Source organism: Gymnogyps californianus, chromosome 12, assembly GCF_018139145.2.
Source record: "Gymnogyps californianus isolate 813 chromosome 12, ASM1813914v2, whole genome shotgun sequence".
NCBI classification, from domain to species: domain Eukaryota; kingdom Metazoa; phylum Chordata; class Aves; order Accipitriformes; family Cathartidae; genus Gymnogyps; species Gymnogyps californianus.
Window position 1 is genome coordinate 21,773,773 of NC_059482.1, and position 25,542 is coordinate 21,799,314.

General features: G+C 57.5%; 2 protein-coding genes across 3 annotated transcripts; one reads left to right on the forward strand and one right to left on the reverse strand.

The window, feature by feature from the left end:
- Nucleotides 1–2,192: 2,192 nt before the first annotated feature.
- FCSK (fucose kinase) lies at nucleotides 2,193–10,094 on the forward strand. Its single transcript, XM_050903901.1, has 23 exons — nucleotides 2,193–2,262; nucleotides 2,351–2,508; nucleotides 2,639–2,689; nucleotides 2,806–2,931; nucleotides 3,133–3,205; nucleotides 3,479–3,576; nucleotides 3,720–3,800; nucleotides 3,890–4,009; nucleotides 4,210–4,351; nucleotides 4,599–4,726; nucleotides 4,829–4,930; nucleotides 5,405–5,575; nucleotides 5,649–5,716; nucleotides 5,878–6,248; nucleotides 6,510–6,720; nucleotides 6,822–6,988; nucleotides 7,093–7,320; nucleotides 7,477–7,620; nucleotides 7,795–7,914; nucleotides 7,988–8,175; nucleotides 8,364–8,463; nucleotides 9,023–9,246; nucleotides 9,465–10,094. The coding sequence occupies exons 1-23, from the start codon at nucleotides 2,193–2,195 to the stop codon at nucleotides 9,579–9,581; spliced, it is 3,258 nt and encodes a 1,085-aa protein (XP_050759858.1). The 3' UTR covers nucleotides 9,582–10,094.
- Nucleotides 10,095–10,351: 257 nt separating this feature from the next.
- Nucleotides 10,352–24,478, reverse strand: COG4 (component of oligomeric golgi complex 4). 2 transcript variants are annotated; one of them, XM_050904217.1, is made up of 16 exons: nucleotides 24,304–24,478; nucleotides 23,493–23,686; nucleotides 22,912–23,017; nucleotides 21,475–21,632; nucleotides 20,845–20,903; nucleotides 19,317–19,450; nucleotides 18,668–18,786; nucleotides 17,505–17,671; nucleotides 16,661–16,826; nucleotides 15,069–15,131; nucleotides 14,464–14,580; nucleotides 12,720–12,812; nucleotides 12,328–12,411; nucleotides 11,900–12,001; nucleotides 11,395–11,523; nucleotides 10,352–11,139 (listed from the first exon to the last, which is right to left on the reverse strand). In XM_050904217.1, the coding sequence occupies exons 1-16, from the start codon at nucleotides 24,419–24,421 to the stop codon at nucleotides 11,005–11,007; spliced, it is 1,944 nt and encodes a 647-aa protein (XP_050760174.1). In that variant the 5' UTR covers nucleotides 24,422–24,478; the 3' UTR covers nucleotides 10,352–11,004. The 2 variants fall into 2 exon arrangements, with proteins under 2 accessions (XP_050760174.1, XP_050760175.1); XM_050904218.1 differs by lacking the exon at nucleotides 15,069–15,131.
- Nucleotides 24,479–25,542: the final 1,064 nt, after the last annotated feature.

The window sequence follows — 25,542 nt, forward strand, 5'->3', positions numbered from 1 at the left end:
CCCCTGTGCCGGCAGCACCCGAGCCCCCCGCGTGCGTAGGGACCCCTTGCATCGCCAGGCCCTAAAAGCCGGGCTCCGGCACCGACCCCGCTCCGGCAGCCGTGCCTCGGCTGGGGAAACACCCCGCAATGCCAGGACAGGCGCACACCCCGGCGGGTCGGACACCGATCGGATCCCACGCCAACGCCCGTGCTGGCACCCTGCATGCACAGACGCAGGCAAGGGACGTTTCCCTGCTCCGTGACACAGTTTCCTACCCTGTCCCCAGGGATGCTCGTGCTGTGTTTGTGAAATCCTGGCTGCCACTACCCAGGCAAGGGACGCCGTGTGTCATGCAGCCATGTGTCACACTGCTGCTGAGGGACCTTACATGCACACTGGCGCTGGTGGGGACTGGGGGGCACCCGCAGCCAACCCTCCCACCCTGGTCCCTTCCGTGGCTACCCCAGCTCTGCCCTCAGCATCCCCTGGGGTCTGGGCCCCGTGGAACCATCCCGGGGCACACGGCTGGGGAGGGAAAGCTCCCCGGGGCTGCGGGGAGCAGCACCAGCCCCAGCCCTGGCACCCCTGCCAGGGGCAAGCATCCTCCCCGGAGCGAGGGCATCCTCCCTGGGGAAGCACCCTGGGGGCTGCACCCCAGGGCTGTGGCCAGTGCATCCTCCCTGGGGCCAGCACCGCAGGGCCCCGGCCAGCACTCTGGGCCAGCACATCCTCCCCGGGGCCAGCACCCCGGAGCTGAATCCAGTGCATCCCGGGTGCATGCTCCCTGAGGCCAGCACCCAGCACCGGGACCAGCACCCAGGACCGGGACCAGCACCCGGGGTCATCGCATCCTCCCAGGGCCAGCACCCGGGGCCAGCACATCCTCCCGGGGCCAGCACCCCGGGGCTGAATCCAGTGCGTCCCGGGTGCGTACTCCCCGAGGCCAGCACCCAGCACCGGGACCAGCACCCAGCACCGAGGCAGCTCCCGGCCAGCCTCCCCGGGCCCGCAGCCCGCGATTCCCCGATCCCGGGACCGGCCCCCCCCCCGAGCCGTGCCGTCCCCGCATCCCTCCCCCGGGACCGCTCCCCGCCGCGGTACCTGGCTCGGCTCCGGCATGGCCCCGCCGCCGGGCGCACCCGGGCCCCGCCGCCGCCGCCGCCGCCCCCCGCGCCGCGCCGCGCCCTCCGCGCCGTGCGGGGCCGTGCCGGGCCGTGCGGGGCGGGGGGCCGGGCCCGGCAGCCTGGGAGATGTAGTCCTCGGCCGCCCGCCGCCCGGCGGGGCTTGTGGGACTTGCAGGAGGCGAACGGAGCCGCGCCGCGCCCACCCGGCGCACCGGCATCTCCGGTATCGTCTACCCCGGTATCCACCCCGCTACCCAGCCCGGCACATCGGCATCCCTGGTGTCTGCCCCGGTACTCAGCCCGGTATCCACCCCGGGACATCAATATCCCCCGGTACCCAGCCCGGTACCCACCCCGGTACCCATCCCGGCACATCGGCATCCCCCGGTACCCAGCCCGGTACCCAGCCCGGTACCCACCGCGGCACATCAGCATCCCCCGGTACCCACCGCGGCACATCGGCATCCCCCGGTACCCACCCCGGTAGCCACCCCGGGACATCGGCGTCCCCCGGTACCCACCCCGGTAGCCACCCCGGGACATCGGCATCCCCCGGTAGCCACCCCGGCACGTCGGCATCCCCCGGTGTCCACCCCGATACCCACCCCGGCACCTCTCGGGCACCCACCAGCCGCCCACCTCGGCACCCACCCGGCACCCACCCTGGCGCTCACCGGGCACCGGCACCCACCGCCCGCACCCGGGCACCCCCACCCCGCTGTAAAGCCCCTGCGAGGAGCCGGGCTGAGGCCGGGCGGGCTCGTGACAGCGATGACCCAGGACACTTGGGGGTGCGCGCCGCCGCCGAAACCCATTTTGGGGCAGAAAAACGTCAAAACCCCCATTCCCCCTTTGCAAGCCCCTCGGGGCGGGCGGACGGCGCCGGGGTAGGGGTACACTGTGCCTTTAAGCGACCGGGGCCTGCCCGGGCGCGCAGTGCACGCTGGGAGATGTAGTCCCTCACCGACGCGCCTCCCGCAGCGGGTGCGGGGACGCTCGCGGGGGCTGGACTACATCTCCCAGCAGGCACCGCGGCCGCCACAGAAGGGGCGGGAGGGAGCGTCGCCTGGACGGCCCGGCGCGGCGATGGCGGCGGAGTGGAGCGTCGTCCTCCTCACCTGCCAGCGCGGCGGCTGCGTCTCCGCCTTCCAGCGAGGCAAGCGGCGGGGCTGGCGCTCGCCCTCTCCCCCTCCGGCGGGGCGAGGGGTGCCAGCCCTCAGCGCCGCCGGCCTCTCGCTTGGCAGAGCTGGAGGCCCGCCGGCTGAGGGGCGGCTTGGGCCCGCGTCCCCCCCCGCTCCTCCTGGCCGTGGAGGACCCCTGGGCCCGCCTGGGCAGCGGCGGGGCCACCCTCAACGCTTTGCTGGTGGCGGCCGAGCACCTCAGCGCCCGGGCGGGCTGCACGGTGAGGGGCCTTTCCCCTGGCTGGGGAGGGGGGGGCGCGGGGTGGCAGCCTCTGGTGGGTCGGGGGGGGGGGGGGTTGGTGGTGGCGGCTGTCCCATCCCTGCTGAGTGTCCCCTGCTCTGCCCTCCCAGGTGGTGACCTCCGACGTCCTGAGGGAAGCCCGCATCCTCATTCTGCACATGGTGAGAGCCGACCTGCAGCCCAGCTTGGGACCCCTCCGTCACACGGCTGGAAGCTGGGGCCACCTCGCACCCTCTCCCTCCCTGTGACCCTCCCGCCGTGTTCCCCGTCCCGCCAGGGCCGTGACTTCTCCTTCGATGACTGCGGCCGGGCCTTCACCTGCCTGCCCGTGGAGGAGCCCGGCGCCCTGGCCGAAGCTCTGGTCTGCAACCTGGACAGCCTGCTGGGGACCATGACGCACCGGGTCTGTGTGGCCTGCGGGATGGGGCCCTGGGCTTGTGCCGTGCGATGCTGGGCACCGTGGCGTGGGGGTGGGTTCAGCTCCCCTTGAAGCCTTCAGGGTGCCTTCAACAGGCTCCCAGCAGGGCGGGAAGGGTGCTGGGTGTCCCGCGAGGGCCGGGCCCCTTCTGTACCATCCCTGGGCACGTGGCCCTTCTCTTGGCAGCTCTGTGTGGGCTCCCCGTCCGGCGTGTGGGTCTGCAGCACTGACATGCTTCTGACCGTGCCCTCAGCACCAGGTGAGTGGGTGCCAGCCTTGCCTCCAGCACCCGCTTTGGCTCGGGACAGGAGTCAGAGCCAGCAGCGCAGCTGGTTCAGCCTGTGCCATGCTCCCATGAGGGTGTGGATGCTCAGGCATTGCCGACCCGTGTGCAGTTGGGAGCATCCATTGTGCTCACAGCAAGGTGGCTGAGGCTGGATGCTGCTGTCACCAGCCCAGTTTTCAGGCAGTTGTGCCCAGTGCGGGTATGTGCGCTGCCCCAGTGGGCACTGGTCTCTGTCCCTCTCCCCAGGGATTGACTGGGATGGCTTCCAGGGTGTCAGAGTGATCGCGGTGCCCGGGAGCCAGACATATGCCAGGAACCATGGGGTCTACCTCACTGATGAGCAGGTCGGTAGCAGCTCCCCCTTCAAGGGGCATCCCTTGGAGGCGCAGGGGTCCACACCCCTTCGGTCCCTTGGGTGCTGAAGCCCTGCCATGGCTGCTTGGCTTGGGGCTCCCCGAAGAGCTCATCAGGGTGGTCTCGCTCCCAGGGGCTGGTGCGCAACATCATCTACAAAGGCACGGAGACCCAGATCCAGCAGTGTGCAGGGCCTGATGGCACCGTCCCGCTGGTACAGTACGACTCGGGCGTTGGTGGCCCTGCCAGCCCCGTCCCTTGTGTCACCACGGCTGCGGCCTGAGCCCCGCTGTGCCCTGGCAGGTCTGCGGGGTGGTTTTCTTCTCCTCGGACGCTGCCGAGCAGCTTCTGGCCACCCACGTCATCCCTCCTCTGGATGCCTGCACCTACATGGGGCTGGACTCAGGGGCACCACCCATCCAGGTGACAGCCTCTCTGCGGGGGACAGGACCCCTCACCCCGTGGGTGCCGCTGCTGGGCATCTCTGTAGGGCCTGTTTGCCCCCTCGCTGCCAGATTTGGGTGGGAGAGTTGGCAGGAGGGGAGCACCCAGCAGCAGGGTGGGGGTCAGGGTGGTGGCACCAGCCGGCCTGGCTGCACCCAACAGGTCCCTTCTCTCCTCAGCTCTCCCTCTTCTTTGACATCGTGCTGTGCATGGCAGGGGGGATGACAGAGGAGGATTTCGTGAAGGGTGGCGGTGACGCCAGCGTGAGGAGCGCCCGCTCTGTGCTGTGGAGAGCTCTCCGCGCCTTCCCTCTTAGCATGGGTGAGTGATGCTGCGGTGGGTGCACGTGACATGAGCCATCCCTGAGCCCTCTTCCCCTGCGTGGGGAGAGATGGGGTGGTCAGGGCCTGGCACTTGGCTGTTTCTCCCCACAACTGCGGGTCCCCAGGTCTTCTCTCCCCACCCCTTCGACTGGGGATGTTCAGCCTGGCTGCCCTTGGCTCACGCGGGTGTCAGGCACACCCACATTTGCCATCGGCATGCTGGCAGCTCTCCTGCCGCCCCGCAGCCTGCATCCCCGACGCGTCCTACGACTACATGACCACCTCTGCGAGCGACCACATCCGCAGCCTGACGCTCCTGCCCGGCTCTGCCAGCCACCTCCGCTTCTGCAAAACAGCCCATTCCCACGTGGATGTACGTCCTTTCATCCCCAGCCTTGCTCACGCGCATTTTTTGGGGGTTGCTCCGGGTTGCGTGGCCGGACCCCGGTCCCACGTGCTTCTGTGCCCCCGGCAGCAGCCCTGTCTCCTGGAGGACGGCTCCTCGGTCACCAACTGCCTGCTGGAAGGAGCCGTGCGGCTGGCGGCCGGCAGTGTCATCCAGCACTGTCACCTCCAGGTACGTGGCTGGGTTGGGGGTGACCCCAAGTTCTCAGTGCACTGAATGGGTAGCAGGGTGAGGTGGCCCTGGCTGGGATGGGGGACCCAGAGCTGTGAGATTTGGGGTGCCTTTCCTCTTCGGGGCTGCCTTTCGGCTGGTGCTGGGGACCCTGGTGGCTGTCACCCTCCCCAGGCAAGGGGAGGAGGCTGTCACTGCTGGGGTGTCCCTCGCTGGGGACCAGGGCAGACCCTCTCCCTGGGGGCTCTGTCACGATTGAGAGCCCTGGAGGCTGTTGCCTGGCCTGATTTTCTGCAGTCCATGTCCCTGCAGCCCTGTGACAAGGCAAAGCGTGTCCCTCTGGCACTTGGCTCCTGCTGGCCCCAGCTTGTCTCCCAGGGTGGTTGTCCCCTTCCGAGGTCGGGATCTGGCTCTGGTTTGGGGGCTGCTCTGGGGCCAGCCATGCCACTCAGGGCCCTGCTGCCTCTTCCACAGGGTCCCCTGGAGATCGGTCCTGGCTGCCTCCTCTCGGGCCTCGCCGCAGGCTCCTCGCCAGCCCTGCAGGGCTGTCCCCTGCGTGATGTTGTCCTGCAGGGCCACCACGTCCGGCTGCGTGACCTGCCCTGCCGTGTGTTCACTCTCACCGGCCGCCTTGACGACTGGCAGGTACGGGGGCGGTGAGGTGGCGCAAGGTTCCCCGCAAAGCCAGGGTGTAACCGGTCCCTCCGTCCCCCTGCAGAGCCCTGCCGAAGAGGCCACCTACCTGAACGTCCCCTGGGCTGAGTTTTTCCATCGGACGGGCATACGGTAGGTGCCACGTGCCAGGACGGGACAGGAGACCCGGCTCCCCTGGGGATGGCTGCAGTGGGAGGTGTCACGGCCACCCCAACCCGTCCTGCGTTCCGGCTCCCCTCCTGGAAGGTGTCCTCGAGCCCCAGGGCGGTGCTGACGGGCTCTCCCTCCCTCAGGGAAGGGGACCTTTGGGATGCCGAGACGCCGCGGAGGAGCCGCTGCCTGCTCAGCGCCCGGCTCTTCCCGGTGCTGCACGCCTGCGAGGCGCTGGGGCTGGAGGACGTGCTGTGGCTGCTGGCCCCGGCGGCGGTGGCCGGCGAGCGGCTGGCACGCTGGCGGGCGGCCTGGCGCATGTCCTGGCAGGAGCTGCTGCCCTGCCTGGACAAGGCGGCGGAGCTGGGCGCCCGCCGGGCCCTCTTCTTCCTGCAGGGCCAGCGCAAGGTGCGGCGGGTGCTGCTGGGGTGCCGGGACAGCAGCCTCCTGCCGCTCGCCCGCAGCGCCGTCCACGAGGGCTACCACGAGGCTGTGCTGGGCACGCTGGACGAGGGTGAGCCGGACTCACACGAGCTGTGTCTTGCATCTCTGGGGATCGGGGCTGTTCGGTGCTCCGCACCCCCTCCAATGACACCACCACCCCCCCCCCAATTGCAAGAACCCATGGGGGTGCACCCCCAGGGCATCCGACAAGCCAGGGTGGGCGCAAGCCGTGTGAATCCCTCTCCCCTGGAGCCGGTTTATCGCGGAAGTGGGCTGGTTTGGGGTGACCTGCAGCCTGGCTGTGGCTTTGCAGCCTCCTTTTATTTTCTAGTCGCCTCCACGGCCGGTGACGCTGGCGTTGCGGCACGGGCGCTCGCCTGCATCGCCGACGTCCTGGGCTGCATGGCGCGAGGGGAAGGGGGCTTGCGGAGCGGGCCCGCTGCCAACAGGGAGTGGGCCTCGGCTTTCGGGCGCCTGGAGAGCGGGGACATTGCCGTCGGTGTCCGGGAGCTGGCCGCTGAGCGGCAGAAGTGGATGAGCAGGTGAGGCTGGGGCTGGCGAGCGGCAGCTGCCCCGTCCCAGGCATCGGCACAGTCAAGGAGCCGCGGCGGCGGCGGCGGGCTCAGCATCCCTCTCTTCCCAGGCCGGCTCTGCTGGTGAGAGCGGCTCGGCATTACGAGGGGGCCGAGCAGATCCTCGTCCGGCAGGCGGTGATGTCCTCGTGCCAGTTTGTCACCGTGGGGCAGGCAGAGCTGCCACCCTTGTGGCACTGGGTGCAGGTGGCGTGTCCGGCCCGCCTGGACCTCTCTGGTGAGTGCATCCCCCCCCAGCCGGATGATCCATGTCTCACCCCTGCGGTGTTGGGGGGAAAAGAAGTCGGGGTGCCGTGGGGAGCTGACGGTGAGCCTCGGCAGGCGGCTGGAGCGACACCCCCCCCATCACGTACGAGCACGGGGGGGCCGTGGTGGACGTGGCGGTGCTGGTGGATGGATGCCGGCCCATCGGCGCCCGGGTGCGGCGCATCGGCGAGCCAGAGCTACGCCTCGTCAGCCTCGGCGGGACGCCGCGGAGCGAGGCGGTGGCGGAGCTGGTGTGCCGGGAGCTGGAGCACTTGCAGGATTACTGCCAGCCGCACGCGCCAGGTGAGGTGTCACCAGCCACACGGCCCGGCTCCGTACCTGTGACGTCCCCTTAGCGTCCTGACCCCGTGGTGCCAGGGTGGCCCTTTTTGGGGACAGTGGAGTGAGGGAGCAGGTAGCGCAGCAGGTATCAGCTTTGCTTTCTCTTTTTGTTTTCAGGAGCCTTGCTCAAAGCTGCCTTCATCTGCACCCAGGTCGTGCAGTTCCCCTCGCAGAAACCCTTGCGGGCCCAGCTGATGGAGAGCTTCGGGGGCGGGTTTGAGGTGCACACCTGGTCCAAGCTGCCCCACGGGTCTGGCCTCGGTAAGTCTGCAGGCAAAGGGCTGGGGAGTCCCTCACCGGTGCCGGGGAGTCCCTCCTGCTGCCAGCACCGGGATGGGGCGTCCCCCTCCCTGCCCCGCAGCCGGGAGCTTGGCCCCGGCTCTCACGGGCACGCACGGTGCCTCGCTGCCCTGGCCCCGCCTGTACTCCCTGCAGGCACCAGCAGCATCCTGGCGGGAGCGGTGATGGCATCGCTGTACCGGGCGGCCGGGAAGGCTGCCAGCACCGAGTCCCTCATCCACGCCGTGCTGCACCTGGAGCAGAGGCTCACGACAGGTAGCGGCCGGGGGGAGCAGCCGGCCCACGGGGTGGGGGGCCCGGCGGTGGCTGAGGACCCTCTACCCTGCAGGCGGCGGTTGGCAGGACCAGGTGGGTGGACTCGTGCCCGGCATCAAAATCGGGAGGTCGAAGGCCCAGCTGCCGCTCAGGGTGGAGGTGGAGAAGATCCCGGTGCCCGACGGTTTTATCCAAACCCTCAACGATCACTTGCTGCTGGTGTACACGGGGAAGACTCGCCTGGCCCGCAACCTGCTCCAGGTAACGCCTGGGTGCCGCAGGCTCTGGCCTCCGCTCCCCCCGCGGCCTTTGGTGCCTGTCCCCTTCGCCGGTGAAGAGCTTTGCCGCCCCAACGGGAGCTGGCACCGAAGGCTGCGGGTGCAGCCCTACCTCACCGGGTGCTGCTGGAGGCAGGAGGATGGTGACGGGGACGTTCTGGCCTCTTGCAGGATGTGGTGAGGAACTGGTACGCCAGGCTGCCCTCCGCCGTGCGAAACGCCGACGCGCTGGTGAGCAACGCCGAGGAGTGTGCCCAGGCCTTGAGGCAAGGTGTGAGCCCCCTTTCCTGGGCCAGGCCGGCCCTTTTAACGACTGAAGAAACACAAACTTCCCCAGGGAGAGTCTGTGCGGTCCTGGGGGGGGCAAAGGCTGGTGGGTTGCAGGCTCTTGCAGCTGCAGAAGCCTCAAATCTTCCCCCAGGCCCACTGGCACGTTACAGGCGATGCCCCAAAATTCAGGTTTGAGTGAAGACTTGAGGAAGGGGGGGTTAGACACGCCAAGTCTGGTTGATTTTCCATGAGCCATCCGTGCTGGGGCTGGGAGCCAGTGCCTAGCCTGTGCAGTGGATTCGTTTGGCCTTTGGCCGCTGGGATGCTGCGGAGGGGAAGCCGGAGCATTAAAACAAGCAAATTTTCCCCCTGTGGAGGATTAAAAATAAACAGCAACGTGACAGGGCTGGGTTTGCTTGCTTGGCAGGCAGAGCTGGGAGGAACTGGGTAGATGAGAATGTGGAATTTAGCTTGGGCTGAGCGGGAGAGGCAGGGACAGGTTTCTGCCCCTTGGGCAACAAATAAGAGGCAAATAATTTGCGATATCCTCTCCCCTGCAGGTAACCTGCCGCTGGTCGGCAAGTGTCTGGACCGCTACTGGCAGCAGAAGAAATGCATGGCCCCTGGGTGCGAGCCGCTGGCCGTCGGGCGCATGATGGATGCTCTCCGGCCCTACGTCTACGGGCAGTGCTTGGCTGGGGCTGGCGGCGGCGGCTTCCTTTATGTCTTAACCAAAGCCCCTCGGCAGAAAGAGGCTTTGCACCAAATTCTAGCAAAAACGGAGGTGAGATGCGAGCACTCGGGCGGTTCACTGTCACAGGCGGCTTGCAGAAGCTCGCTTTATATAGCGCAAGCGCTAGGAGCATCTCACCCCACCACGAGTGGGAGGAGATCGCTGTTGTCCTCTTAGCCTTCCCCAGGAGCTTGGAGGTGAGAAGAGGTCCCTTGCTGGCTCCTGCCCCAACCCGTAACTCTTGGGTTTTGTTTTTTTTTTTTTCCTAGGGACTGGGCAACTTCAGCATCCACAGCATCGAAGTGGACACGGGCGGTTTCGCTGTGGAGGTTGTGGGATGCGACCCGAAGGACGGTGCTCACCCCGGAGAGGACATGGCTGTGTGAAGGCCTTCAGCCCTGACCCCTTCCTGGCGGATATACAGGGCAGGGGAGGGAGCAGCCAGCTGCTTTCCAAAGCAGGGAAATCCCCGCTGCTTTAGAGGCAGCTCCTTCAGCCGGCTCCAGCAGGTGCCTTAGGGTCTCAATGTGGCCTTTTTGTGCTGCTACTTGCCCCAAAAGCCACAGAGGCTGGAGACGCTGTGACGAGCTGGGCAGGCAAAACCATCCCTGGAGGGTGGCCTTGCTGGAAGGACAGTTTGCTAGGGCCTCCAGGCTGACTTTGGGATTTCAGTCTGGTTTTTGTGGTTCTCCAAAGGGAAAAGAATAGCATTTGTGATGCTGCCTCTAGCAGGAACCTTCCTGCTCTTCCAGCAGCAGGGGCCCGCGCTGCCTGTTCGGCGTGCAATGCTCCTGCACCAAGAATGCACCTGGATGTGGAATCAAGTCCCTCTCCCGTGCCGAGAAACTATTTCTGCAGCGAGTTACTAGTCTCTGCAGCCTCTTTGAATAAAAAAGCTTGTTCCCAGCCTGTGTATGCCCCTCTGTCCCTAGCAGGGCTCCTCCCTCCCCGTGGGATAGCGAGGGCCCAGCAATGCGGGGACAAAGCTCTGCCAGGGGTGGGTATGGCAGAACCCGGGTGCAGGCCATCGCCCTCCACAGCCCTGGCTGTGACGGGGAGCTGTCTTGATGCCGTGGCGCAGGGTAGAAGAGGAGAAATGGTGCATAGCTCTTGTCCCAGCTCCCTCCGGGCCCACAGACACACACACCACCCAAGGTCACTGCTCAGCCATGCGAGGTTTATTTACAGAGTAGCTGTACAGGGCACAGCAAGGCAGCAGGGACACAGCCCCGCTTCCTACAGCGGCTTTCTAGGGATTTTCCAAGCACCCTCCCCACAAGGAAATCAATCCTTTTCCCTTCAACAGAACGGTCCCCTTCACCACCAAGAGAGCACCAGGGCTCAGGATTTGTAGGACTCCAGTAGCTGACCCTTAAACTGGTGGCCCAGAAGGAACACTGGTGCGGCCAGCAGCACGGGCAGAGCGCTCGCTGCAGATCCATATTTGAACCACACCGCCGCAGCCCCCAAATTTCCTGACGTGCGGCCTCCCGCAGGGCGGCAGAATGAAGGGAGTCGGGAGCTAGCACAAGCTTGTCCCTCAGACTAGCGTGCGCTTTCAGAAATAGCGTCGCGCTGCTCTCAACGTGAGAGATTCCTCTGCTGCCTTGTTTCTGCTCCCACAAAAGGGACGGCGGTTCTTCTTCCCAGGCCCAGGAAAGCCCCTTTGCTCCGAGGAACGCAAGCAGAAGGGCAGACATCACCCCATCCCCACACCCGTCTAACAGCCAGCCCCAGGGCAGGACCCGGGCAGGGCTGCAGCCTTCCTGCCGTTACCTCCAGCGCGGTGCTGACCCAAGAACCGACCAACTACAGGCGCAGCCGCTTGATATCCTCGCTGCGGAAGTCGATTCGGAGAGCCAGGACCTGCCGGACCTCGGCGGGAGTAAGGCGCCAGGTGAGCGGGCCTGAGTTCGGGCCCCAGTAATCCAGGATCTCCGTCACCTGGAGAAAGAGGAAAGCTGCAGGAGACAACTCGGCACTGACCGCCCTCGCAGGTGAGTTCAAGCTCCGGCTACAGTCACGGTATTTCCTGCCACTAACTCCCTGCAGGCAAACACCCATCAGGCACGGGGCAACTTTTCCAGCTTCTCTGTACCCCGAAGGTGTGACAAAGTCTGGATGAGCTCAGTAAATCCACGTGGAGTCCCGCTGGGGCTCCCGCAATCCCCCAATAAAAGCAGACAAAGCGCAGCTCACCCTTTCCAGATTGAGGATGGTGGCCATCTGGGAAAGACGGGCAAACTTGTCGCGGATAGTCCAGGTGGTGACTGTGGTGAGATAGGCTATGAGAGACCTCAGCTCCTTGTCAAACTGCAGACCGCCAAGCTGCGGGGACCGAGGGAGCTCTGTTACCTCTCGAAGCAGGCCCAGGGGTTGTGCCAAACCCACAATTAACAAAGGTTACAGGGGGAGGTCTCTGAGCAGGAGGGTTCCAGTTAAGACCATTTATCGCAGGTTAAACTGGCTTATGTTTAGACCTACCTTAAAAGCCAGCCCCCTTATTGATGCAAGCTCTTCCCAGCCCCATCACAAAATACACTTTCTCCCTGTGTGTGCTAATGCAAGGACTCCCCGAGCTGGGCACCAGGGGCGGCAGGGCTTCTGTGGGGGTAACATTTGCCTCTGCCCTGCCCTGTCCCTTTACTGATGGTTTCCTGGTGGAAAGCCAGGACTACAGGGTAGAGGACAGCGTTTTGCTTACCCTGCTGAAGGTGGATTTGAGCAGCACTTTCTCCAGTTCGATGGCTATAAGACTGGTCATAAGACCAGTGAGGGTATCATAAATCACTGGAGACAGCCCAGCCTGGAAGCAGAAACCTGTGTCATTCTTGTCAGGAACGACTGAGCAGAGGTCCACAAAACCCAAGCCTGTGAGAGCTTTCAAATAAAGACCCATCACTGGCAGGCTCAGCGAGTGGAGGGCGGCACAGAAGCGATCCACGTACGTGGGGCTTGCAAGCAGGCTTTGGGGATTGCAGGAGGAGGGAGTGACTGGGTCTCTAAGAGCCCTGCAAGGCACCGGAGGACACCTCTGTCCGCCGTTCCCCTGAGCAGGGGAAGAGTTGGGAGATGCCACGTGGAGGTCTGGCCAAAGCCTGGCAGGCTGCCACGTCCCTCCCTCTCTCTCACCTTGAACTCCGTCATCTGCTGTTCCAGATTGACGATGAACTGCTGGACCCAGGGATCGTTAGCTTCGTAGTCGCTAAACTCCTCCTGACATTGAAATACAAGGGTTGTTTAGGTGGCCTGCCGTGAACAGCAGCAAACGGCCCAGAGGACGGGAAGGGAGGTCCCTCCTGGAGCAGCGCTGCACCCCTTCTGTTTCCTCAAGCTCCTCTCTAGCCCAATGTCGCTTTCCAGGCTCGGATGCAGAGCAAGTTCTGGGTATTTTACTGTTGCTCTGTGCCGAGGAAACAGCGGAGAACTGAGGGGAATGAGACAGCGGTTGCTCTGACTGTGCTGCTGAGCAGAGGATGGAGAGCGCAGGAGTACGGCTGGAAGCAGAGAACGCCGAGCCTTACCTCCTCGATGTTGTGGGAGACGGAGAGGAATAGGTTGATCCAGGGCTTCACCTGGGGTTTGATGGCTGTGCTGTTCAGCTCGTTGAGACCTTCCTGAAGGGGACAGGAAGAACAGAAGAGAGCGACTGAGCACAGCTAACATCCAACGGCACACAACCTTTACAGCCAGGCTGTCTTGATGCTGCCTCCCATCCTCGCTGCAAGCTGGGGAAACGGACCCACAGGCTTGCACAGGAAACAGAAGTCCCAGATCCCACACTTCCAGTGCTGGAGGGTTCCGAGAACACTGCGACGACAAGAAGAGGAAAGATGTTGGCCCAGAAGCTGCCGTTGCGCTGATTTGCAGCCTGGTCTGAAGGGCTCGTGCTTCCCCCACCCCTGCCCACACAGCTACAGAGGTTTCCTGGCAGGAGAGAGGCGTTCAGTTCACATCCCACCAGGGTAGGAAAGGACACAAACACCAGCCTTTCCACTCAGCACCAGCCAGAAGGACACTGTGATTGGACTCAACTGATGCCTCCCACCTCCAGCGCAGCTTAGCTCAGTAGGAGAAGCTAAAAGGAGGATAAAAGCTGTAAGCACCGTTAGTTCCCTGAATTAATCATAACCCCAGCACACGCCATCTCCCCCGAGCAGCAGGTTGTCAGCAAAGGCTGTTCTGTCCGCTTCGATGCTAGAGAGCTCTCTGAAAGCCCTCTCCTGCCAACCACCCCCGTTTGGCTCAGCAAGATGTCAAGAAAGCTCACCCAGCATGAAACTATTCAGGTACCGATACTGCCTGGCATTCGATGGAAGTTTTTAACTAAAATTGGCATTTCTGAGGAGGCCCTGCTGGCAATTGTCCTTTTCCAAGGCAAATTCAATGCGCGTGTGACTCAGGCAGCGCACAAGCTTGCTGCTCAGCCTCTTGATTGCTTTGCAGCCAGTTTTAATACTGCACTAGAGCTAGCTGGAGAGTTTTACTCCTTACTGATGAGCTCTTTGGTTTCAATACTGACCACAAGCCTCAAGAGGGTTTGCTGGCAATACCGGTCTGAAGGCATTCAGCTGCAGTGAACCGCAAAGCCAAAGAAAAAAATAGTCTGGCCCCTCTGCGAAGTAAAAAGCTGATGGCAAACCTGGTTCAAAATATTCTCTTTTGCTTGGTTTCTTTCCACAGGAGGTATTAGGTCTTCCTGCTCCTCTCCCTGCCAGAGACCACTGTGAAATTTTACGGCAACAGGCCCCAGCATGCCACACGAGACAGTGGATTTAGCCAGAGACCCTTCTGCCCCACGCCGGGGAGTATTTCCATTTGGGAAAGGAGGAGAAACCTGAGAGAAGAGCAGCTCTTCTTTACCCGTCTTCAGTGTTACCTAGTGAGGCTCTGGACAACTTGACAACGTGCTGTGCCACGAGGGAGAATGGAGGAGATGGAAATGCTATTAATATTTCTTCTCCTGAAAATGCTGAACCAACTACAACGCTGTGCTGAGTGAAGACAATGGAGCAACATTCCTTCTGGCTCTGCAGCTGCTTCCAGTGCTTTCTACGCAGCCGGCAGCTGATGCGGCTGTGCAAACGGACTTGGATCTGTTTCCGTGCCTCAAAGCTGACTGATTTACTCCCTCCTGCACCCCTGCCGAGCACTCCTGGAGTCAGACGTAGCCCAGGCCTTGGGCTGAAATGATTCTTGCCTGAGTTCTCCCTGGAGACACCGGCCAGCCAGCGTTGGAGGCCAGCAGTAACTCAGCAAGACACTCACCTGCAGCAGGTCACGAAATTTGTTGGAGACAGCAGCCATGTCAGAGAGGCAGCTGTCAATCTTGGCCTGCGCTTGCTCACCCCCGAAGCCTTGGCTAAGCAGTTTGCTGCAGTCGCTCTGCAGGGAAGAGATCCACGAGCAAGTTGCAAATTAATAACCTGGGCGGTTTCTATCCCTTCACCTTCACCTTGCTGAGCTCTGGCTGCCCACCAGCGCGCTTGCAGGCTAGGACAGGCGCCAAACTCTTGCCCCTGTGAAGGCAGAGGCTGCTGGCTCCAGCTGGGGAGAGGACAGCAAGAAAGGAAGCCAGAGGCTCTCTAGCCCAGCACCAGAGAACCACAGCCTCTCAATGATGCACACGTTATTCCACTGGCTCCTGGCCTGCGCCAGGTTGGTCAAGCTGGAGGAACTGGTATTTCCAGCTGCTACTATCAGCCGGAGATTGCTCTGCCAGCTCAAAATTGCTTTCCTAAGGCTGGAGGGCAAAGACCTCAGGAATTTGGGCAGAGCAAGTCCAGATGGTTTACTTGACCCCCACCACCACCACCAGGGGAGGATATTACAAATTTGATTAAGGAAAAAACAGTAAAGAATCCAGACTGTACCTCCAAAGTCTTCTTTAGGGTCATGATGTTTTCGCTGCAGACTTCCACATTGTTTAAGGTCACCTGGAAAAAAAACCAACAAAACAAACCCAAGTAGAATTCATTGGAATTTCCCAGCACCTCAGCCCCAAGTCCATATGTTTACTCCATGCCCTGCTCACAGTACAGGCTGAAATGTGAATATTTAAGGGACAGAGATGTTACCCTGTGTTCAAAGCATTGCAGATTCAGAGAGCTGCATGAAGCTGAACTACAGTAACTGAGCATGTGTGCTGAACCTGCAGCTAGTACAAAGTTTGAGATAGTTTACTCCTCTTCCCCATCATTCTGTCCACAACGTTGCAGCGAAGCCCCACTTGTGGGTGACTAGTGGAAGAGAGGATGTACCCCCAACTTTCTGCGACAGTGTCATGAAGAACAACAGACCTGGCGTGGCTGGAGGTGATGGTTGATACACTGTGTCCAGAGAAACAGGGAAGGCAGGAAGGCATTGGTGTCCAGGCAGGAGGAATCGACAGCCCTCCTGCCAAATGAGTACCTGTTCTTCACCCAGCAGACTGTCCTCTACCTGCTGAAGCTGAACTAAATGTCAATATAAGGCTGGGGTTTGTGCAGATAAGGAAATGAGGCAAGCTGACAGGTGAATGAGGAATTCCAGTGGGAGAACCGACATTTTAAGCACTTGACTTCAAGAAATGCAGAAGCCTGTAACCAAGAATTTCATGAAATGGAAGAGTTGAGTCCCTCCTGCTCCCTTTGTTGCCTTCTCTCCTTGTACAGTGAAAGTCCCAAGGAGCCTCTGCAGCACTGGGTGTTCACAGCGCCTTACAGAGAGGGAGACAAGTCGGGGTGAGCCAGCCCCTCTCTGCCCCCAGGTCTGCTCAAACAGCAGGGCTGGCTGAGAAGAGAGAGCAGATCCAGAGTTGCTCTCTCAGTGAGGTCTTTTCCACAATGCAAGGTCTAGACAGCATCCCACCATGGGGAAGGATGTGTTATGCTGCAGAAGACAGGAGCGACGGCCCTTCAAATGCTCTCCGAGGGGCCTCTAATGCTCACTGCCATGTTCTGGCCTGCTCAAGCATGCAGAGAGTTGCAGCGCTGCTGTTAGGAGAAGGCAACAGGAGGATCTTGCGGGCCCAGCAGAGCAGACAACCCTGCTCTAATGGAAACTCTCCAATATGATAAGAGAGAATGAAGGAGCCCTGAGCTTGGGCCAGAAAACTTTTTCATCTAGAGGAAGGTGTGGATGAGATGCTCTCCCACCACCTTTGTGCAGAGCCTGTGAAGAACAAGATTGATGGACACCTCGAGAGAGCACAGACTCTTTCCCAGCCTGGAGGGAATCATCATCGCAGCAGCCTAAGAGGCAGTCACAGGATCATACTTGCAGAGGCCTGGTGTGGAAGCCCTACAAACATGGGGTGAGGTAGAAGCATCTACCAGACATCCAAAGTCAGGCCACCCGCCATGCCTGAACAGGTTTTCAGGTTCTCTGAACACACGATAGTCACACCAATCCTGTTCCCAAGAGCTCCCCATTATCTTTCCCCTCACCCCAACTCATTCCACACCGGAACAGCCACCAAACCCACCAGAAAGGACTGCTTGGCCTCGTCGGTGCTTTCGATGCCTTTGGTATCGAACTTGCCCTGCTGCAGGCTGCTGTGCATGATGTTGACGGCACTGGTCACCCCTCTCTGGAAGTCCTGGAAGGTCGTGGCCGGAAAGCCCTGCTTCAGCTTGTTGTACAGAACCTCCCTATGGGGCAAGCAGAACATACTAGGGCTTAGAGCAAATACTGCAAGCCACAGCAGAGTTGAGCTGTGTGACAGGGGACAGCACTCTGGCTGAGCTGTGACCTGAACAAGGTAAGTGGAACTTCACAGGGACAAAAGAGGGCTGGCAAATATCTCCTGCCAGCATCTAAGGGACACAAAGCTGAAAGAAAAACACAACCACCCGGTTTCTGAGCTTTCCCAAAAATCCTGCCTGCAGCTGTCTGCTGTCTTCAGTCACAGTTCCCCACTCCCACGCTGGGATAAAAAACAGGAGCAGGACAATTTCTGGAGGCTCACCCCAAGTTCAAGTTACTAAGCAATCTCACAGGCAACCCAGGGCACAATTAGGGGTGACCGTGTACCATCAAACAGGGTAGCACTCCAACGCTACGTGGTGACTCGGTCTCATAGGGATTTTGGGCCACGAGGTTTCTTTTTCTGTTTGTCCTACAGGTGACCACCACTACTGTGAGAAAAGTATGCCCAGCGCCAGCTTCCCACACCCCACCTGATGCTGCTTCCTACGAGCATCTTCCATGGAGACGACAAACCAGATGTTCAAAGGCGAAGAACACAAGGAAGACCATCTGACAGCAAACACTGTTTGCAGAACGTGAAGCGGAGGCAAGTTACAATGAACTTGGTGTATTTTCGTTACCTGAAGTCAGACTCCAGCTCGGTGGTGGAGTGGTTGATCATGGCACAGAGACAGTCTATGCTGGAGCTGGACAGAGCACGCCCAATGCACTTCTTCACTATATAAAACACGTCATCCACCATGCTGGAGGTGAGCTGGCCCTTCTCGTAGCTGTCCATGGCAACAGCCTGCAAAGAAAGCTGTCTCAGTGCCCCAAGCTCAGCGTGCGAAGGTGTCCTCTCAGAGCGGTGCTGCGAGACCAAACTGCCAGCCTGCCCATTTGTCGTGGTTTAACCCCAGCCAGCAACTAAGCACCACGCAGCCGCTTCCCCCTCCCCTGTCCCACTGGGATGGGGAGGAGGGAAAAAAAACAAGGTAAGACTCGTGGGTTGAGATAAGAATAGTTTAAAAACTAAAGTAAAATAAAATATTCTACTAACTAATAATAATAATAATATAATAATAATTGTAGTGAAAAGGAATATAACAAAAAAAAAAAAAGAGAAATAAAACCCAAGAAAAGACAAGGGATGCACAGTGCAATTGCTCACCACCCGCTGACCGATGCCCGAGCCGCGATCTGCCCCTCCCAGCCAACTCCCCCCAGTTTATATACTGGGCATGACGTTCTATGGTATGGAATACCCCTTTGGCTAGTTCGGGTCAGCTGCCCTGGCCATGTTCCCTCCCAGCTTCTTGTACATGCTTGCTGGCAGAGCATGGGAAACTGAAAAATCCTTGACTTAAGATAAGCGCTACTTAGCAACAACTGAAACATCAGCGTGTTATCAACAGTATTCTCACACTAAATCCAAAACACAGCACTGTACCAGCTACTAAGAAGAAAATTAACTCTATCCCAGCCGAAACCAGGACACCATTTCACCCTGAGCTGAACTGTACCATGTCTGGGCTGGCACCACTCATCCTAGTTTTCAGTAGCCCGTAAACCTGGAAGATCTGTCTCTGGAAGATACTCAGAGGTATGTTTGGAGTCAGAGTTCAGAAACAACCACTTGCTTTTCAAGGCCAAGGGAAACAAAAGACCTTCCCAACAACTGCAGACCTGCCACGTACTCATCTCCCTCCCCAGGGATGCTCAGCAGAGGACTGTGGAGCACACGCAGAGGTCTCAGCCCCTGGCAGAGAGCGCAGGCTATTGCAAGCAGCAGTCTGAGCCCTACCTTGTTGACGGTCTCCCTCATGAAGTATTCCTCCATAGTGATGTAGTAGCCAATGAGCTCTTGCATGGTGCGGCTCAGCAGACAGTTGTTGAGGAGCTTGTCCAGGTATTTTTGATGCTCTACAGAACACAAAAGAGAACCATCTAGCAGGGACCAAGTGCCAGAAAGCAGTTCCACCTAATCCCCTTGCTGCCTGTCTTATAGGCACCCAACGGACACACACCTGCAAAGCCCAACCTGGAATAAATCGCAGGCCTCAACTGTGGAGCTGGAATTGCTGAGCTGACTTTTGCAGGTGACAAAAGTGATTTCCAGAGCTCCACGGAGTACCAAAACCTGGAGCCTGTCTTCCCTGTGGCCTCCACCTTTAGGATCTGTGCCTGCAGTGACCAAGGGGCCCTCCCTCTCTTTGGGGACCCTGTTTATTATGCTCTGCAGTCATTCCTAATGTTGGTTTCCCTGTTAGTGGAAACAACCAGTGCTGAAAACAGGTTTGGGGAGGCCAGGGTACACAATCCTCTTCCACAGAGTGCTCCCAAAGCGTCTTTGCAGATCCTATGTCACTCTCCTCTGCCACTAATTCAGATATATCTCCACTTCTGGCTGCAAGGAGCAGAAAGCCTGCAAGTATTGGTATTCAAGGTGTTACCTTGCTTTACTTCCTCTGAGGCCATGGAGTCTCCCACCTCAAAATCGGATATTATTCGTCTCTTGATGAACCTCAAGTAGAGCTCACTGCGGGCGTTCATCAGAGTGACTTCTGTTAAAATAGGGTCAAGTTCCCTGGAAGGAACATAGCAAGAATCAGGGTAGCAAGACTACAAAAGGAGAGGCACTAATTTAACTCAGTTAAGTAGTGTGTTCTCTGTTCTCTTACTATGAGATCAATACTGCCCCTTTCCGTCTGTGCCATCGAGTGGCAAAGCTCAGCAGAATAACTGGTATGTGCAAAGAATGCACATACAATCAAAACGTCCTGAAAAAATCATTAGAGAGAAGCTTCTTTTTTCTTCATAGACGTGACAACCACCACATTAAAATCGCAGCAGTAAGGACTGCAAGACTCTAAGCAACCTGATATAACTTCAAAATTAGCCCTGTTTTGAGTGGGAGGTTGGACTAGAGACCTTCGGCAGTCCTTTCCTACCTCAGTTTTGCTATGATTCTGTGAGCCCTACATGGCCAGTGTTAGAAATGCCTGGTCCCTGCCATCTCCATATATGTGTTTTTGTGCACAGATTGATGTGTTTCTCTGAAAATGATGAAGAATCTGTTTAAGCTCAACAGCTCAGGAAACGCGAGACCAAAAAAGCACGTGACAATGCAGAACACAGTGTTCAGATCAGAGATGACTATGAAGAAAAAGACTGTCACATCAGCAGCTTTTTCATCAGCATGCACAAAAGAACTTTACGAATCCTGCTCAAAGCCCCACAACACACGAGTGGGACAAGGAACCATTATCTTTATTTTAGAGATGAAAAAGCAAAAGCTCAGAAAACCTGGGATGCATGCACAGTTACTCAGCACAAATAGTAAGTGGATCTCTGTATCACCACTGAAATAATTAGTCATGCAGGCTCACCGACAGATCTTGCTTGAGGAACGTAAGTTTTCTTTCATGGCATGTTTAGAAGTCATGCAATGCCAGAAGGGCTGGGTGCACTTTCAAATGGCCTTACTTAAGGGCTATGCAAACATTTAAGAAGAAAAGGAGGGAGACTGAAAGCACTTCGGTTCATTAGCAAGAAACTGATGTTACAGAGTTGCTGCAGCAGCAGTACAGATTAAATAAGACCCAAAGGTTTACTCCTGATTCTGTCACAAATTATCTGCCCAGGGAGCTGCTCCATTTCGTGGGCTCCGAGGACCGTACTCTGACCATCAAAAGGTAGCGGGCACAGGCAATTAAAGTCTCAGTCCTTCGTGTGCAGTGATATTGCCAGCCCTCCAGCAATGTTTAGGGCCAAGGCTTAAAAGTAACAAGTAAGCAAAATAAGGCACCAGCACAGAAGCTGCCTTTATAAAAGGGCAGTGAAGGGCACCTAACAATTGGATTTTATGCTTTAGTAGCCACAAAGCCTCTGGAAGACCGGGAGAGTTATCTAAATGCTAAGTAGTGTTAATAACAGCTCAAGAGTGGAAGGTTAGAGAGCAAAAAGAGGTTTTGTTTGTACCTTGGTTCAATCTTCTCTGCAGAAGAACTTCTCATCATGCTATTCTGAACTTGCTGGAACTGCAATCACAAAAAAAGGGAGAGTCATCAAAGTCTCTGCTGATGACTTGGAGTTCACAGCCGCTTCTCGTGCTGTAGCCTAAGGAGGTGCTTACGCAGGGTGGGGGATAGGAATGCTTTACGGGAAGCACTGCCAGAGAAGGGAACCGCATCAGTTCACCTCCTCCTCCTCCAAGACAGAGCTCAGCCTGCCAGGAAGGGCAGTGGGATGGGAACTGCAACAGAGGCACCAAGGTACGTGATCATGAGACAGTTACAGCAGCCCTGCATCTAACAGACAGAAGCAGGATCGAGACAGTGGGGAAGGCGTACTGAAAGCGCCCTACAGACCTGCAGAGCAAAGAATCCTGTGCCCAGGGTCCATTTACCATGCTCCCACTGAATCCTTCTCTGCAACAGAAGGGGATAGCTACATGCTGGACCCCTTCAGCCCTCAGCACAAATATGGAGGAAAGCAAGGTTTCTCTCAATACACAAGGTCAAACTTTGCCACCTCTACGGCAGTCGGAGCCCCACGGAGCTGGACGGAGGCCGCAGTTGGCTGCGTCAGGCAGCATCCCAGCCCTCTTACCTGCCTGTGATAGTCCCTCTCTTTGATGAACTTGTCCACCACTTTCTCCACCTGCCGGTCGCACTCCACTTGCAGGTGCTTGATGAGGGTGTACAGCCTCCCCGGCCCGTAGTAGGTCTCCACGATGGGCTGGTGGGTCTCCACAATGCGAGCGATCCCTGCGGGGAGAGGAGAAGCACAAGAGAGAAACTTCAAGCAGGAGTTCCCATCCAGTCTGGACCCAGAGCAGAGCTACGCAGGTCCACAGACAGGACCTAACAAGGGATCATTCACTCCTCGGATAAAGAGTTTAGACTGTCCAGCCACTCTCTAGTGCCTCACTGAAGGCCTGTCATTATCACCCCTCATTCCATGGCATCTTCTCTCTGCATATGACACCTTCCATCCTCTCTGCTGTTTATTGCAAGGCTGCAGTTCAAATCTCCTGCAGTCGAAGCCATCTCTCTTCCTAAAGAGAGCTCCCGCCATGCGATGTGTGTCAGCTGCCCTCCTACCCAGCAAGATACAAGGTATGAAGGTATGAAGCTTCCGCAGGAGAAAGCCGCATGAGCTAAACCTGGCAGGGGGCTTAACTGCCATCCAAACCCAGTCTCAGCTTTCAGCACCTGCCAGGTTACAGGAGAAGAGCAGTGCTAGGAAAATCAGCCTAGGGAAAGCTCTGCTCTTATCTGTCACACAGATGCCCAAGACAGCAAGCATTAGGGAAGGCAAGACCTCCTTGGAGAAAAAGCTCATCTCCAAGGAGGTATCTCTACAATATTGCTTTTTTCTCACAAACTCTCTACTCCAAGAGTTAGCAATGCTCCCCCTCTTTTGACGCCTCGGCAGCTCTAAGGACCTTCAATAGCAGCAAGGCTGCCAGGCGGGGAGAGTGAGTTGGCAGTGGTACAGCCTGGAATTATAGCAGACTTCATAGAGAAGATAGTTAACCACCATGGGATCTCAATTACTGTCTTTGGCAACGTTCCCACAGAGCATTCATATTCCCTTCTCTCCCTTCCCTCTCTGCTTTCAAACTCCCGTGGTCCTCCTTAAAGAGCCAGGCCTGGAGGCATCAGCAGCTGCTCAGTCTTAAGGGATGCGATTTGTTTGTCTGGAGAGCTGCATGTCTGAAGAAACCTTCAGGGAATACCCATTTGTTTTGAGGATGGAGAGAACAGGAAGCATCTGATTCCTGGAGGAAGCTAACAAATCCTTTGCAAATCCACTCTGTGCCTGCGCAAGCTGTATGTAGGAAAGCTTGCTCATTGTAATGCCCTCTCCTGGCTGGGAAAAAGTCTGTTGTGGCCCTGTCCCTCTAGCGTGACGCTCCCACAGCTCAAAGGGGAAGGAGGCAATTTGTGATCTCCTGGAGCTAAAATTAAAAGCATTTAAATTGATGGACAGTCTCATCACGGACTATTTTCAATCCATCAGCAAAGAGGAAAGGAAGATTACCTTCGAAGAGGAGCGTCAGGGTGTCTGCAAAGATGACAGCAGCTCGACGGTCACTCATGTCTGTCCCCATCACCAGCTGCAGGTTCTCTTCTGCTTTGTTGGCCACCTGCATGACAACAGGACCAGTCAGCTGGTAACACAAAGATATTCTTCATTCCATAGGGTGGTCCTCTGTCCCTTGCCCTATAGAGCTTTTGCTGGCCTTCCCACTGCAAGAGCTATTGCTCTTGTTTCTCCTTTGAACAGGGATCCTTTCCTCTCTTGTAGAAAACTCAAGGATCAAGGAGAGGCAGAAACTTGTTCTTCTCTTTCCAGGCTCCCTTGTATGAGCTTTAAGCAAGCACAAAGAGCAAAACACAGCAGGAGAAGCCAGCCACCCAGTGGAATCTGTATTCAGACACCAGAAAGCCCGTCCCAGGACACGAAATGCAGGGAGAGAGATGAAGTAAGGCCAGTGCTGGTTTCTAAGATTAACAAGCCAGAGCCAAGATCTCCTTTCACAACATTTGTTGACAGAGCCTGGGTTTTGCTCTCCCCTAGGAGACCAAACAGGTCACAGTATGTTTCACAGAACCTGTTACCTGCTTGCAGAGGTACTCCGAGAACTTGCTCAGCCCTTCTTCATGTAAGCCTAGCAGAGGAAAGATCTTGAAGAACCTTTCCACCTGGGGCAGGTCTCCCTGCTTCATAGCTGTGTCGAATTTCTCTGTGACAATTGTCTTCAGGCGCTGCTCTGCTTCCTGCAGGAGCTTCAGGTTGGCATCAATTATGCCCCCTGGTCAAAAGGACAGAAAAGAAAGGGAAAAGTGACAGCACAATGTTAGTACTGTATCAAGGGCTACTTTTTTTCCCAGGAGAGAGACCAACACTGTGCAGCCCTAGGGTGAGAAGGCAGAAGACACACTGGAATTCCGCTACAGGCAAAGGAAGATAGGTACGTGTGTGATGTACACACAGCTAATGTCGTGGTCTTGCATGGAGGATGTGAACACATCGACCGGGACATTTGTCTTAGGGATCAGGCAATTTACTCCTTCATTTCCAGTTGCTCTGCTTGGTAGCACACCGTAACACAGCAACAGTTCTCCCTGACAGAGCCTTCGTCCTCACTTCCTTTGTCCTGAACATTTTGTCCTTCACCTAGTTAGCACCTGAAATACTATTAAAGCTGTGTGCCAGGAACTCTCCTTTCAATTAACGATAATTCAAACCTAATAACACTTCAAAAACGTTCATCTCTATGTTACTCTATAACATACTAAGATCTTTGGCTAGAATTAGATCTTCTGCTTTGTCTGTTGGGCCGAGGCTATCTGCCATGGGAAATCACGGAGCCTCTACTTATCTACTGGAAAGGTGACTTATCAGCTTCTCCTCACAAACAGTACTTACCTTCCTTGCCCTGACGACTGAGCTCAATCACTGATTTGTCCAGAGACAGATAGCGATGGATATGAGCTGCTGCTTGTTCATAATCTTCATTTCGCAGGGCTGTTTGAACTCCATCCATGCAGAACTTCAGGTCAAGGATGTCGTCAGCTCTCTGAATGGCCTGATAGAGTCGATTCTGCAAGAAAGGCAACCAGTAAGGCTTCCTGCTGCGGGCTGGACCAGGGAAAGAGAATTATGAGGAGAAGACAGCGTGGGGGGAAAAAAGGAAGAAAGAGATTGAAGCGATACTTCTCTACACAATAAACAACTATGTAAGCAGAAACCCCAAACTACTTAAAAAGTTATAAGACCAATGGCTCCGAAAGAGGAACAGCATTTGTCAAAACTCAAATTGAACTCAGAGGCCATACTCCACTTTAACAAACAGGCAGAGACCAGAGATACAACCACACATTATCTGTTTTATTTGAGCAGTTCTGCTGAGCGCTGGGACTTGATGCCTCTTAGCCTATCTCTGTACAAAGAATATAACAGCCCGGATTCCTGACCAGTCTTGGGTGACAATGACCATCTCCACCGTCCTCAGCGCTGCAATAGTTGAGAAAAGAGTGCTAACCTCAGCTTATTCACCATATTCTACCAGGAGCGGCATGGACAGAAGGGGATGCTGGAGAACCAGCCGCTATATGGAATAGCATATGTATTATTTACTCTTGTACCCTGCAATATCCAGGAGCCCAGCAAGATACCATTACCTAGCAACACTAGATACTGCTAAAATAAAGCACAAAGCAGTTTCCAGCCCACCTGCCCACTAAAGAAAAGAGCACATTCACACGAGGAGACAGAATATGGCTTGGCAGTGACAAGTCCCAAACATCCCCTCAGTCCAGTCACCTTGGCAAGGTCAAGCTGGCGGACTTTACTGCTGACATTCTCGGCCAGGTTGCAGGTGAAGGTGATCATCCCCGCCAACTGCTGGGCATCCCCCTCGATGAGCTGCAAATTAGGGCTGGGAACACAAGCAAACTGAACATGAGATGCAAATATTAAGTAGTCGGAGGGTCTGCAACAGCAGGATAGCTCTTCCTCCAAACCCAATTGCTCCTGCCAGCAACAGTAGCTCTCATTTCATGCCCCTCCTACAGCAGAAAAGCAGCAAAATCAAACAGACTGCTTTGGAAGAGGCTGCACAGACAGACTAGTGACTGTCTCGCTACCAGACAGGGTGTGAATGAG